The sequence below is a fragment of the Osmia bicornis genome, chromosome 8 (assembly GCF_907164935.1).
Source record: "Osmia bicornis bicornis chromosome 8, iOsmBic2.1, whole genome shotgun sequence".
Classification (NCBI taxonomy): Eukaryota; Metazoa; Arthropoda; class Insecta; order Hymenoptera; family Megachilidae; genus Osmia; species Osmia bicornis.
Genome location: NC_060223.1, coordinates 7,816,260 through 7,831,769, shown reverse-complemented (window position 1 = coordinate 7,831,769; position 15,510 = coordinate 7,816,260). Strand labels below are relative to the sequence as shown.

General features: G+C 45.2%; 1 protein-coding gene across 3 annotated transcripts in view; it reads right to left on the bottom strand.

The window, feature by feature from the left end:
* LOC114878089 (optomotor-blind protein) overlaps positions 1–15,510 on the bottom strand; it is a 76,097-nt gene that overhangs the window by 39,248 nt on the left and 21,339 nt on the right. For 2 of the 3 annotated variants that reach the window (XM_046286751.1, XM_046286752.1), the window contains exons 3-4: positions 5,097–5,210; positions 3,239–3,401 (exon numbers count right to left, since the gene is read on the bottom strand). In XM_046286751.1, the coding sequence (XP_046142707.1) occupies positions 3,239–3,401; positions 5,097–5,210 (277 nt within the window). The remainder of the gene's footprint in view (positions 1–3,238; positions 3,402–5,096; positions 5,211–15,510) is intronic. The other variant, XM_046286753.1, reaches the window with a different exon arrangement.

Genomic DNA, 15,510 nt, shown 5'->3' with positions numbered 1-15,510 from the left:
CACGATATCAAAGTATTTCTGTTAAAACCCTATGAATTTTCCAACCCTCCACAGGGAAGTCCGGTTCGAAGCGATTTCCGCGGGAAAACGGAAAAATTAAAGTGGAAACGGTGCAGCGGGGCAAAAGGGTCCGTTAATGGAATACTAAGCGACGTGTCGACCGATCGACGCGTACAACAATGTAACTACAGTTGTGTGTGCAGTTACACGGCAAGCAAATCACGAAGAGGAAAACGGCATCGTGCAATTTGCCGCGTATACACGCGCGCGCGTGCCGGACACGCCGGATAATTAAAGCTGCCAGGCACGATTGATCCAGTTTCGATTCCATTCGTTTCGTCCACGTTGATTGTTTCCCGTTTTAATTTTCCGGATATTGGAAAAAGAATCTCGTTCGACGCTATCCCGCCGGTGTCCAGGTAGCGAGTTGAAAAAATTGACTTTTCCGAGACACCTCTATTATTTTCCCCCATTTCTATTTCCATGATCTGTCGGAAGAATGGATACTTCGTCGACATCGATGTTCGAGGAATTAAAAACGTACAAGATATAAAAGTAGATCAGTTTCTGCGACACTTTCAAAGTTAATTAAAAAAAAATTACTAAGGAAGTTGCATCCAACCATGAAGAAGGTCGCTATTCCAGTATTTCAGGTATTCATGGATGTCCCACTGCAAGAATACCCACTGGACCAGTTAATTGATTACCAATCACGAGCTGACGACCGATAATCATCTTAAAATGCCCAAGAAATCGAACAGGAAACGGTTAGAGCCGATACGATGGCCGAGGCGAGGAAGAGATATCGACGCCAGGCGTCGAGTGGCTGTCAAAGGCTGCGCTTTTGTCGAACCACTCGAAACGAGGAGACGCTGGATCTTCTTTATGCAACGGGCCAGCCGATCCGGCTGAAAGGACGAATGCCTGTTCGCCCGCGGATTAAACGCGGAGATCAAGTATTCTTGATGAAGTCGGGTCAAGTGGCGCGAAGAACGACTAAATTGAGGGAAAAACGCCTCTGTTGCGGCGCCGATGGATCTCTTCGTTTCTACTTGTCCGATTGAATCAACCTGTTAAAATTTTGGAAAGTACTTTCATCGTTAAGAATTCCTAAGTAACTTCATTTAACCTCTGGTCCCTATTCTACCGAAGTAACTCTTCCATTTAGTAGCCAAGTAGAAAGAAATTGAAATTCCGGAGTCGAGTAGTCGAAGGACCGAAAGAAAACAAGCAACCGTGGGTCAAAATCGAGGGAAAAATCTCGTCTCGGCTATTTTCCCCTTGGTTCGAAGGTAGACAGGTCGATGGAAAAGCAGGAAAATTAGCGCAAACAGCACTCGGAATCCGGTGGAAGTAGGGAGAGCGGATAGATCTCTAATCCGTGGGTCGGGGTTGGCCCTTTGTCGGGAAAATCCCGTGGCGGCAAACAAAAATGAGACACTCGACCAGCTCGAGTCCTTCGAGATGGCTTCTGCTTCGAGTGCCTGCAGCCCTCTGGCGCGCGAGCAAACACCGGCTAAAGGACTACGAGGTCAGCAAACAGCGGGAAAACGGTCGAACCCGTGGGTCCTGTTGCTCCCGTTTAAAGCACAGGCATTCGCCGAATTTACCTTTGCCCGAATGGTACGCGTGGGAATCTAGACGCGAGACAAAGTATCTCGGGGGTGGTTTCGAGGCTAATGGATTCCGGATTTGGTCAATTCAGCATGGTAAACGCGATGAAGTTTGACCCAGTTTCGGGCAGCTCTTTTGTCCTCCGAAACGAGGCTTCCTCACGGATTTCGTGAACATCTTTTCGTTCCTTTTTCCTGATCCTTTTCGTAACAACGTTTCTCCAGGATATGGAAGACTTTTTCAAACTATAAATATTTCTACTATTTTTGGTATCGACGCGATTTTTATGAATATTATTTAGCATTTTATCGAGAATAAAGAGGGAGAGGAACAACAGTCTACAAGCGAAGCGGATCAAAGCGTTCGTCGACCTTTCTTTCGCTCCAGATCCTCGGGACCATAGCGTCCCCTTAAAAACCTCTATCGCGAACGAATGTTCCATGAATCCGGAAAGGGTTGAATCGAAGATGATATCCATAGTGAAGCAACGGATCTTCGGAAGGGGTATTTTCTGGGCTCGTGCACAAGCTGGCTCTCTTCAGGGGCAGAAGACGCAGGTGAACCGTGGCTAACGTCGTGGCCGCGTCACCTTTCGTCCCTTCAACCCCATCCGGAGGCCGAACGAGCGATGAAAAGGGACGGTGGCGTACCGCGGGACGCACACGCGGCCCGCAACAAGAACACGAAGAAAGGGAAACACAGAGAGAGAGAGAGAGAGGATGAAGAGACCAGGGCCAAAGATGAAGAAAGAAAGAAAAAAAAGAGGCTGCCGGTAACAAAGGTCGGGCTGTGCCAGCCATTGACATCGTTCGGGGCCCGGCTGCTTCGGAGGAGGACTAGATTTCACGAGCCAGCGATGCAGGATCCTTCAAAGGACGCCGACACGGACTGCCGCAAAAAGGATTCGCAAAAAAGGAGAACGGTAGAGATGGAGCGGAGGGTGAGAGAGAGAGCCACTGAAAGAACCAGGCTTCTTTGCTCCAAGCTGGCTTCCGCAGGCCCTACTTCTTCTTCTTCTTCTCACAGAAAACGTGAGACGAACGGCTAATAGAGCGGCGAAACGGACCGATATGCGGGAGGAACCGTACTTGACGCCGAAATTCAAGGATTAACAATTAGTCCTTCTGATGTTCCCACCCTCTAGACTTGCTTCGACGATGATTTATAAATATCACTGATCTGATTGATTAATTAAAATCAATAAATCGTTAGATGAAAATGATCGCAGTGAAAATTTCCGGCCCTTTTGATCAGAGTCCTGAATTATTTAATTCCTGATCACAGACCATGGTGCTTTGATAGAATAATAGAAAATGAAAAAAGAAGCGCAGTTTAGAATTTGCATAAAATAAATCAAATTATAATACTAATTGTAAGTAAATCGTTGAAATTATTTCGACGCGATCCTGAAAGATTAATGCGAAAACGATCCAAGTGCTTACGGATCGTCGATTCTAACTCGTCATCGTGGCGAACGAAGAGAGGCTCGCGCAAGAGGTCTAACGAGCTTTTAATCGGCCGATCGTTAGGTCGTTAGCCGGGCAAAGTTAGCGATTAATTGCGAGACTCGGAGCTCCAACTTAGAGGCTAGTAAGTAAGTAATTGTTTGGTTGGCGTTACGTACAGTACTTACAAAGCCGTGCTTGTCGCTGATGTTGTTAGTGAGTTTCAGCTTGTGGAAGCTCACGACCTTCTGCATCCATTGCTCACCGCTACTAGGCGAATCGGGATGGATGTACATCCTCTTCGGCATTTCCGGGTCCGCCTTCCCCGCTACCATCCACCTGCTGTTCGATAACAAACACCAACGAGTTAAAAACATCCCCCACAATCGAATTATCGTAAAGAAGCAATCATCTGATTCAAGAATTATTTATCAAAATTATTTTTCATCGAAATGGATACAAAGTTGCCTCTAAGCACCGACTACCGCGATTGTTGTCCTTTAAGGAAGGCGTGTCTAACCATTCGTAGTTCGATCATCGCAGGTGGGTCAAATGAGGCAAGGAAGAAGAACTCGTTCGACGAGTTCCAAAGTGGCTGCGGTCGTCGGCGTGATGTAATCGTTCATTGTGGTCTACCTTTCGATTCGCCGTGACACCGTGTGTCTTTTATCGCGGAAACTTCGCGTTTTCACTTCATTTACAGATCAATGAATTTTGGAGAAAAAAAAGATCGCCTTTTTCTAATTATTAAATGAAACTCGTAGCACCGTTCAACGACTTCTACGTTTAAAGATGGCAAGGCTTAATTCTTCTTTGGTTTTCTATTCGAAACTAAATGGTATTCAGGCACAATCGTCTGAAACGCAGGAAACGCAAGTTTGCGAAGCGATTTAGCGTTGGCAAAAAGCGGAGAGAAGCTGAATCGCGGGCAACTGGATCCCGCTTCATTCATTCACGTGGGAATCCGCGAGCGGATTCGCAGCGACTCCGTCCACCATCTCTGACACGTTTTCTCCAATTCCATCGCCTTTGTCCGGAAAGTCGACCGACCAATTTCCCGGCTGCTTTCTCGACCCCACCGATTATCCGCCGTTTAGCACCCTCGCGAAACGCGGAAAAACGTTAAACGGGCTCGTGAGAATGTTGCTGAAGAACCGCTGAGATTTTCCGGGTTAAGTTAACGACTTTAGTTAATCACCGACTGAAAGTTGCATGCACGCGGCTGAATTATGGTCGCCGTCGATTCGAAGGCTTGTGAATCGTTGACGAGCAAATCGCATGAGAAAAATTCGAAGAGAACAGCGGGATCTTGAAAATTACACCTTGCAACGCGAAAGATGAATGTTACTCTTTTCCTTTTAAGATCACGAAGAATTCAAAAATTTATCGATCTTCGCTCTGCCGAGTCGCGTCTTGTGTTTGAAATTGAAAAATGAAAATTTCTTTAACAGGAAAGAAATGTAGGTTGATCTAGTAACCGCGAAGCCACGACACGAACGATGTATTCATCGGCGAAAGAAGTCCTTCGGTGTACAGGAAGTGCCAACAGCTCGCGGCGACGTACGAAAGTATCGAGTAATCAGGTAATTGCATTAATTTCCGCGTTCGCGGTCGTCGTCACGAAAGCTTCGACGCAACAGCTTGGTGGTTCGTGCCAGCGATTCGAGCAACTATTTAACACGTTTCTCGGCGAGCAAACTTTTATCACAATTTTACTCGATATTTATGCAAAGCGCGAACAGGAATTCGGCTGAATTTATAAACGAAGCGTGTCTAGCTTCATATTTTCAATTTTTCATAACATAATTATGCGCCCAACTATAAACTGTGTATACCAGCAGCACTTGAAATACTTGAAATACTAGTTAATAAACACGTCGCACTTGCGAGCCAATTATTATTTATAACGAACAGGTGCGTTCAATAATTACCTTACAAAAACTACAGATTGAAGGGCTATTAAAATTGTTTCAAAAAGTAGCATGCTAACCAGACGTAATTAATTATATTTTTAATGAGATGAAAAGTGTCCCTTACCTATTGTGGAACTTGTATCTGTAGTCATCCGCGGCGACGATGTCCAATAAGAGGATGTACTTGGCCTTTGCGTCCAAACCGGAAACTCGGAATTTCATTTGAGGGAACATCTGCCTGGAACCACCGATCAACGTACACATTTTAATTAGGCAAATAATAATAGAGAAATAATTACATAAATGAGATGAAAGAAATAAACAGGGTGAATTAAAAATATCTTAAGACTTTGATTAATTTTTTCGAGACTAATTATCCAGAAGAGAAATCGATCTAAAATCGTGATTTATCCATCGTTAGGAATAAATCTCGAATCAAGGCTTCAGTTTCACTTCCAGTTTCACAAAGTCTCGACGACACTCCGTGGAATCCTGGAAGATCAGAATAGAAACGTGCACGAGTCAATCGCGGAGGCTGTCAGAGAACGGGAAGCCGCGTTCCCCGTTGGATAAAAAGCTGTTCCTGTTGGAGAGACGCGAGCACGCGGCAACCCGGTTACTCGGTGCACCTCGGTGGAACGATAATACGCGAGAAAAAGAAAAGGGTGCCTTCTGCGATGCCGGGCCAACGACAGAAGATGCCAGCTCAGGCATTTTGTCGCTTCCACGTGTTTTACACTTTTTCCTTGACTCTGTTTAGACACAGACAGCGACAGGAATGTCGTGGCTTCGTGAAAATACCGCGACTACCTTGGCCACGTGGAATTGAAATCGTTCCCCTTGGCGATCCTTTGAAATTTCTTGCCACGAGTCAGCGTAAAGAATCGAAGTTGAAATAATCGGGGCAAGGCGACAGGGAGTATCGAAAAATTCGACGATAAGTCAAATAATTTAACGTTTAATCAATGTCATTGATTGGAAAATTTGTACGATTTCAGCGAAGTTTCCATACAGGCAAGTGACACGCAAAAACGAATGGAAAGAATGTATCTAGGGTACTTAAAAGACACTTTGATAAAGACACGACGGTGTGTCGCAACGAGGTCGCAAAAACTAGGTACTATCGTGTTGGACTCGAGTAAAAAAAAAAAAAACTCGCCCCGATAAGCATTGTTTACTTCGATTCGTGGACGAAGTTCGTGATTCGTCCGGTAGACATAACAAGATTAATAAAATTGAAAATGAACGCCCCCGGTCGGACTGGTTCGATTACTTTGACATTGATTTCGGCGAGACATTACCGACCACCTTGCCAATTTTCAGCGAAGAGGATCATTTAAATCCAAGGTCGTGCATAAACGAGTATATACTTTGTACGGCTTTTAATTATCGCGACGGAGGAAAGAATAATTTAAGAAAGAGAAAGGATGGAAATAATGAAACGGCGATAAGAGATATTCGAGTAACGTTGCGATGGAAGATTTTGGTAAATTTTCTCTCTTAATGGACTTCATTTTCCTAACGATCGGAGCAAACGGGAAAGTTGTACATTTTCAAAAATTCCCATTAAAAGCGAGAAGTGCCATCGGATCTCGACGGTGCTTTGAAACGCGTGTTCAAAGGTTGAAAATCGTCTCGAGAGTTTTTTCAAGTTCGCTCAATTTTCCGTGCAAAGGATTCGATGAAACCTTCGTTTATTATCAACTTTAACGAACCGAGAGTTTTAATATTCGTACACTTAAAAGTATCTTGTCTTTCATTCCTCGTTTGCTCAAAATTCTCCTCGACCCCGTAGAAGTACTATTTTTACAGCGCTTCGAAAATTTCAATAATTTCGATAAAACGTAAAGCAGAAAAAAATACAAGGTTTTAACCGGCAGTTCGGAATCACGATTCGAATCGGTAGCTCGAAAAGATCGCAAAAAGAGTAAGCCGCGTTCGCCAGAAACGTTCTCGCCATATAATGGAAGGCTGCGGTTGCCTTAAGAGAAATCGCTCGGTGGTGCCCTCCCCTCCTTCCTTTCCCTCAAATTATTGTACTTTTGTATGCTAACGGCTCGAGTATCCTTAAATGTCGCCGTTATAACGGCGGGACCAATTACGGTAATTAGCCGCCATAAACGAGTAGTGTCTGAGAAAGCACCTTTCGAGGTTACCCTGTGAACAATACACACCGTGTGCTGGGTGAATCGAGTTTGCCGATAAACAGAAGTCTCCTCATGGATGTCTCTTGGACATGAAGGAGCGCACGGGGTCGTGGATATCCACCGTTCCATCCATTGTTCCCAACCTGACCTGACAATCAATTAGAGTAGCTAACCGGAGGATCGAGTGTGGGAAGAAAATCAACGCTTTCTTTTCGAGGATAATCGAACAGATATATTAGAAATTGATATTTTTAGGTATCCACTTTTGATTTTCAAGGAAAAATTCAGAGAAAGATTACTTTTAACCGTTAGTACCGAAATAGGGGATGAAAAAATCGGTCCAACATGCATCGCGGCTGATTTTAAAGGCTGCTCAGGGATTTCTGGTAGCATCTGCCTACTGTCCTGAATTTTTTGACGAAGGGAAGATCGATCCTCATTCACGTCGAGCACGTTAAAAGATACTAAGCCGGATTATCCTGCGATGCGAGCCAAAATACCCCGCGAGAGGATCCTGCGATACTGACAGCCTACTCGAATCGAAGGGCAAAAGTTTAGAGCTACAACTTGGAATTTTGCGAGAAGAAATATTAATATTAGAAGTATTAGAAGCTAATCTTTTAAGTACTCATCTAAATTCTAAAATCAAGATAGAGAAGTTCGGTCTTTATCTTTTAGAAACCGAATGTCCCCGAGTGGCCATTAATCGAACGGTAGTCGTTCAGAAATTAACACGTCGTTACAGGAAGCTGTCCTCCCACGCTGTCGTGTCGTAACGGGTTGTATCTGACCGATAAACCGTCCGGGCCGTTTCGGGGATGCTCGTCGACGCGACGCCGGCCGTCGTCACCCATTTCCCCTACGGTGCGTCACACAACTCTGGCCGACCGTGTAACGCGGCAATAAACAAATTATCTTGCCCGTACGAGGCTGCTGAAAGCTGTAAATCGTCTGATAAAGCCCTTTTCTTGACCGATGGTACCCCGAAAACTGTAACTTTCAAAAGCGGCCCGATAAGCGCCTCTCGGCCGTGCTACTCGTTTAAAACGGGACATCGATACCTCGGACATTTAACGAGCGACACAAACAGGGGCCGTTTTGGTCGATGAGAAAGGGCGTAACCCCGTGACATTCCTTTTCACCAGCGGCTCTCGTCCCCCGGTTTAATGGCCCCTCGTACAGATTACGGGAAAAAGAAATTTTTGGCCCCGAGCAATGCGACGCTTCTTCTTGTCGCACCAAGATACGTGTTCTTATGATTTTATAAAAGTACCCTTTTTCTTCACCGACATCACGACTCATTTTTCTTTTCCTTTTTTTTCTGCTGATTGTCTTCGACAGTGAATTCTGTGGACGTCGAGATCTTTATCAGGAGTGTCTCCTTTTTCTTTTTCACAGGGGGGTGTTAAAATCACTCGTTCCGAGGGTAATTCTATAAATTGGACCCTGGAAAGGGGCGCCTTTTTCCTTTTTCTATTTCTTTGATTTTAGAAATATAGAAATACATTTTTATGAATTTAAAAAATTTTTGTCAAGTGTCCCTTTTATCAAATTTCAATTTACTCGATCTGAACGAACAGAAGCCATTATTGACCGCTACTTGGAGAACACCCGGTAGATCGAGTGGTCTCCGGGTTTCCGCAGTGTGTGGCAGGTGGAAGCGAGCTCTCGCTTCCAGGAAACCTCAGGAGCCCGCGGTGATGTGCGAGAGAACGACGAGGAGGAGTACGAGGAGGACGAGGAAGAGGGCAGGATAGAAGCGCGGTGAGCAGCCACGTCCCTAAATTCTTCTCCCTTTCCCTTTGTCTCCGTGTTCGTCTTCGTCCTTCTTCTTTCCAATCCGCTCTGTTCGTCCTTCTTCCCCATCCCCCGGATGCCTCGTTCCTCCTTTTTTTTTTTATTCGATAGCCGCGTCTGCCCTCACCTGAACCGGCCCGTCTCACCCCACCCTGGCCATATTTGTTTCTCGGACGGCGCTAATTTTCGGCGTTACGGCTCTATCGGGCGAGGCCGATCTGGCGACCGCCTCGGGCCGATTTCTTTCGGTATTTCGTGCTCGCCCGCGGCCTCCTCCCGGCTCGTTAACGAGGGAATCGAAGAAACGACGGATGACTCGCAGCAAGGAGGATCGATGGTGGAAGGCGACGACGTATTCGAAACCGTGGAACACCTGTAGATCGACGCCGACTGCGTGGCTTGCGTGCCTAGACGCCGAGCGTCCTTCTCCCTTACTCCTTTAACTTTACGCCAGATCGGTGACCGAGATTGTCGACTCTACTCGATACTCGAAAAAATGATTTTCGAATTCTTTCCATATCGTTAGAAATCGATTTATAGCCGAGATCGATCTATAAGACAGGTGCATGCATCGGTTAAGTCTTTTTTCTTTCGAGTCTCTTTTATATTTATTTCAGAAATATTAATCGCTAACAAGGTATTTTTCTTCTGACACATTAACAAGCGTCGTGAGATTAGGGTGTTCCTTTTGTTTCCGTGTCACGGAATAACAACGACCGATCAGAATCTATATCATTGGGGAGGTTATATCTAAACATCTGGAACATGTTCCCTATCATAATTCGAGATCCATAACGTGTTATTTTATAAAATGAATCGCCATGTTCTTTCATCACGCACTTCAAACTTATCAAAATATAAAGAATGGTCGAACAGCTTAATCTTTCTCATCGCAGGAGGTACGAAAAAGTTTGCCCAATTAATTTTCTGGGACTCTAAACCATGAAAATTCTGGTGTACTATTTTTGTAAATTAACAGAATTCGCGATATCTAAACGATAAATTTTCATCCATTACCATTAAAAGACAATCATAACAAATCAGAAGGGAAATATTCTCACGGGAAGAAGAGTGAGTCGGCTGGTCAAACGAAAAGTTACACGAGCCGCGTTTAATCGAGGTATTTAAATCAAATCGTGTACACACGATACACAGAGGATTATCCTCTTCACGGTGCCGTGGATGAATAATAACGGCAAATAGGAAGGGAGAAGAAAAGGGCACAGGTGTTCGCGTCATCGCGCGAATCGCGATTCGATCAAATCCGCGGCGGATTTACGAGGATCTTCGGATCGTTAGATCATTCTTCGCGATCCTCGTGAAATTTGCCGTGTTCCTCGATTCGCAACGTGAATTATCGTCCTGTTACGAATCCTGTCGAGGAGGAGAAGCCGGGCTAGAAGTTCCTGCCTTTATTCCTCAACCATGTAACCTTACGTAAAAATCTTTTTATTATAGAAATAAAAAAGATGGTATCTCAGTTGAAGATTTCCTTTGGAAAAATTAATATCTCGAATAAAAGTTTACCTTGAATATTCGTATAAACTTTTATCTTACCGCTGTTCCGTCACCTTTTTATTAACCATTTCTAAGCGGAAAATAATTTAGCAAAATAGTTGTACGATTAGCTCATTCCTAGTTTCAACTTTACAGCTGGATCCTCTGGGCGTGTTGCCGAGGAACGCCGTACAATAATTACGAAGCGGAGAGCGCGTATCGCGTCGAGGTACGATTCGTCCCGCGTTTTATACTCGCGCGCCGAGACTTTAAAACGCGTTCCCGCGTTCGTCTCGGCCGATAAATCGAACGTTGAATCGTTATTTACGGGGCGTCATTACGCTCGCGACGTTCGCCGAAAGGCGGATCGGCCGCAACTCGGTAGCTTTCCGGTTAATTTATTTTATCGCTAAGCTTCGCCTACCGATGATTTGCCGTCGACCCGCGAGGCTCCGCGATGATAAAATTGAAAGCCCTGCTGCGTTTTATGGCGAGATTAAAAAACGCAATGCCGGCTTACGGTAAATTGCGACGAGCGTTGAGGACTCGGATGCCGTGAGAGGAAATTCAAATTTTTGATTCATTATTCAAAGGACAGTTGATTAAGATAAGATCATTTTTTCATATCGATAAATTTGTAAGGTGCTAAGTGATCTTAAGAGTAGCTTTGATGTTTTTAAAAATTACCAAACTATCAAACTAGTCGAAATCACTGATTTCTAGTGTCTTATTTTAATTTATAATTTTTAAATTATGTTTCAACTAAGAAATAAGTGTGCATTAAACATTATTAGAATTTTTGTCTATCGTGAAAGAAAAGTAAATGTTCACCCTTTTCTCGTCGTTTCGAAATCATTGCTCACTTCTAGCCAACTCTAGACAGAGAGATTACTCGCGAGTTTTCACGCCGTTGAAAGCGTCGAAGCCGTCGCGAGTCGTAATTACCTCTCTCGTCTCCGCTCACGGTAAGACGAAAGGCTGCCCCGCGACGCGTGAAAGAGTCCCTTCCGGATCGCACCCCGTCACCGTCATCCTCCTCGTCGCCGGCTTAACGCGATAGAAACACATTCGCGGCGAGAGGGCAAATAATGGGACGACGCGCGGCTCGTTTCCACGCGAAGCGTCCGTTGTGTTAGGGAAAAAGCGACGGGCATTGTCGCGGCGGGGTGAAGCTCGCACGCGAGCAACCCCCGCACGAATAGAGTGAAGTGCGAACGCGTGATCTCGCCGAGCCAAGAACGGAATCACCGGAAACAAAACCGGCGAAATCCGTGATTTTGCCGCGAGCCAACGCTTTTCAAACGGACCAACCCTCTTCTAAATACGCTCTTTGTTTCGAAAAAAAAAAAAGAAAGAAAGAAAGAAACTGTTTGTCAGAGCTAGCTATTCATCGCTGCGATAATTTTCCCGCCAATTCAAAGTCCCTAGCCTCAAATCCAATTCCACAGAATTTTAAAAAATAACATTCCAAATAACAGGAAGATGTACACCGTCGAGAAAAACGAGGGATGAAGCTTGCGGAGACGACAGGTCAACGAGTCGCATCGCGAGAAGCAGCAGCACCGCGGAAAAAGGGATCGACGATGGAGAGAGGGATCCCTGGTTGGTTGAAGATGTGCTGCAAGAGCAGAGAGGCGAGGAGAGAAAGGGAGTCTTGTCGAACAAATCGGTACAAACGATCGTCGTAAAGCAGTTAAGGCGAGTTTATATACGCGTTTCTCTCGTAGGGCCCCGTGGAGGCGGTCGAACCGAGATGACCAGCCCCGATAGGGAAACCGATAGTCGCTGGCCGGGCTTTTCGAGGGCTCCCTTTTATCCCGGGGCCGCCGAGCAGCCCGGGACCCCCGCGGTGAGGAACTTTTTTAACCGGATTCGAGAGAGGGTCAAACTTGTATCCGTCCGGCAACGGTGATCGTCACAGTTTACGTTCTACGCCAGGTATCGGCCAGGGTGCCTCGAGGGCGGAGACGTCGATGGATCGTCGTCCGGACGATTTAATTTCGCTTTTCCGTCACAGTCTCGTCCATGGTCCGAGACGAATCGTTTTTGTTTTTCAAACGGTCGCTCTTCGTGGAAGCGTTTCCTTTACCTTTTAAAATGTCCCAAGTGTCGAAAGAGAACAGTTGTTCTAGCGATAAACATCAATTAAAGACATCATAGTCCATCTGACGGGTCCTATTAACAGCTACCAAAGTCGGTAAATTGATATTCCAAAAGGTAGACGCGATTGCCGGACATCATCGTTGCCCAGGTAGACGGAATACTAATACACTTAGCGGTCGGTGCCGTTGAAATTAACATTTCGTTAACGTTTCGAGAGAAAAGGTGGAATCACAGGCAGAAATACAACCGGTTAGCGAAATAAATTTCCCTCGACACGTAGCCCGCTGAAAAATGATTCACGTCCCGCTCTGTATGCGTCACATCCACAATGAACAGAGCACCGTATCCACTTGAGCGGTTGAAAGGGGATCCCTGAGGTCCACCTTTCACGCCTGAGGACAATAATTACCCGCGTCTCATTTATACAGAGAGACTAGCAGCAGCCGCGACGCCACGAAGAGAGAGAAGAAAAAAAAGAAAAAAGAATCTTCCGTTCCTCTACAAAATAACACTCGAAGCCGAGCCACGCACTGTCCGGTCTGGAATGATTGGTCCCTAACAATGATCGACGGAACGCAGCTAATTGCATATTCATTGAGCCAGACAGGTCGTAAAGAGACCTCCTAAACGGCTGGACAGAAATCAGGAACTGAACGGTGACTGACCATTCATACCGCGTCTTCTTCTTCGAAACGAATGTTCACCAGGTTTTGTCGTCTAAGTTTATTTATTTTTTCCGAGAATTTTATTATTGCCCACTTAACCCTTCGTGGGTTGTCTGGGTTGTCGAGGGGGTAAAGGAAATTTAATTTTCCTGAAAGTAAACGTTCGAGATTCTTCAGGTATACCGTACCTTGAAATTGCCCTCAATCAACGTAAAGATTCACGCGAAATCATGGAAAAAAAAGAAAGAAATCGGCGCCACACGAAACGAAGCGAAACGAAACGAAACGAAAGGTTCACCAGTTCCCGTGAATTTCTCTCGTTCAACGTCCACCGAGGGAGTTGGCTGGTCTTCGACTAGAAGCCGTGGTTTCCTGTGCTCTCTTCAAGGTCACCACAGCTCGAAATTCCCGCGGTCAGCCAGCCCCGGCATAATTTCGGCCGTTTATGACTCGCCAAGAACAAATAATAATTTAGTGGGCGTCTACCGGCATCAACATCCCCCTTTCGAGACACGGGGGCCCCGACTCTCCCTGTATATATACCTTCTTCTTCCTTCCCTTGACCGGACGGGCCACACTGTATAAATAACGAGTGGCGCCAGCCGAACTTCCACTGTTACATTATCTCTTATGGTTTACACACGCCACGGCCACCATTATACCCGTCCGAGCATCGTTCACCCATACGTGGACCAACGTTGGTGTGAAAAGGTGAAGCTCTAGCATCCTCATCTTTCTCTTTCCCTCCCTCGGCCTTATACGATTTCTTATTAGTCCTCGGGGCTACTCGAGGTGTGAGAAACTCCGAGATCAATGTAACGGGTGTGCTTTTATTATCTGGATCCTTCGTTTACTTTGGAAATGAATAATTAGGTCATTAACTTTTCTGATTGATCATGTGATCAGCGCTTGAATTTGAAATTGGAGAAATTCATTCATGTTTTACGAGAAGAATTATTATGAAATTTTTACTGAAATTTTGAAGATCATCTAGAGAGCCTATATTAATAAACAATTGAAAGTTGGAAATTAAGCCTTCAAGAATTACTACCCTGGTGAATTTTAATTTGATATCTGGAACAGCGAAGGGGATAAAGTGCGAAGAATTCTCATGCATTATTTAACCTGTAATTTCAGGGAAATTTCGCGTGTTCAGATTTCAGGTCCAAGTGGGTTAGCCTCGGAAACAAACGTCGAGTTTATCGATTCTTCCAGGTAGTAGTTCTTCATCGAAGGTGTGAAAAATGCACGGGCCTCTCTTGAATTATAATGACGCGATCAATATATACCGGGTGTTCGAGAAACATATTGACGGGATATATTAAAATCAATTTCACGATTCGGCTTTCCTTAATTATCACTCCGTACGATCCGGTTACTCAAGCCCCTCTATAAACAAATAATCGTGTAAACTCGAAGCGTATCCAGATAGGAGTGAATTAATTCGTTTCGTCGGGTGGTACCGATCGATTTAAAATCCATTCGACGGCACGAAGTAGCGTAATCCCGCGATTAGTATCGTAATACTCGGTCCGTTGAATCGGCGCTCGACCAACCCGGCATTATTTTCAACGTTCCGTGTTATTAAGATCGACGATAAAACCGTCGGAACACGAAAGCACGGACGATCATTCCGGCTTAGACGCGAGCTGACGATACACGCCAGAGGACACGAGCACCCATCCCAACCTCCGACAATCGTACTAACCCGGCTACCGTGCAATTATGTCTTCGCGTAAAAATTTCTCCCGTCACGGCCGACGAAAAGCGCAAATCTACGATTGCCATCGCTCTCTTTCCTTCCTTTAATTGAATCGCAAACAGCGTTAACTCGTTTATACCAGCGGTAGCTATCAACCATTCAAGATTACCACGATCGATGGAACACAACTATCAACGGGGTCGTTAGCTTCGCTCCTTCGTATTCATTTTTTTCAATACGTCGAGTGTAGTATTTAGAACAAGGATATTATTGATCTAGTTAGAGAAAAGAGATAATTAGATTGAGGGAGTAGTGTCTTCACATTTTTTCTTTAAAAGTTTTAATTCATCGCAACTAAAGACGCAGCTAACGAGGCTCTGGGTAACGAAGCCGGGCGTAAATTAGTACAAACTCTGAACCTGAATGATCCAGTACCCTTCGAATTAATACCGGGCCGGTTAAAAGTATGCCGGCCACATCCCGTGCAGGCTGCAGTGGCAGCTGGCGAATAGCGGGGTACCTATTAAAGTCCTCTAGATAAAGCGCGAGATTAATTGCCCGCATGCAATGGGTAATTGATCAGATCCAGTTCGCTACGACGACCACGAGGTAACGCGATCCATCGAT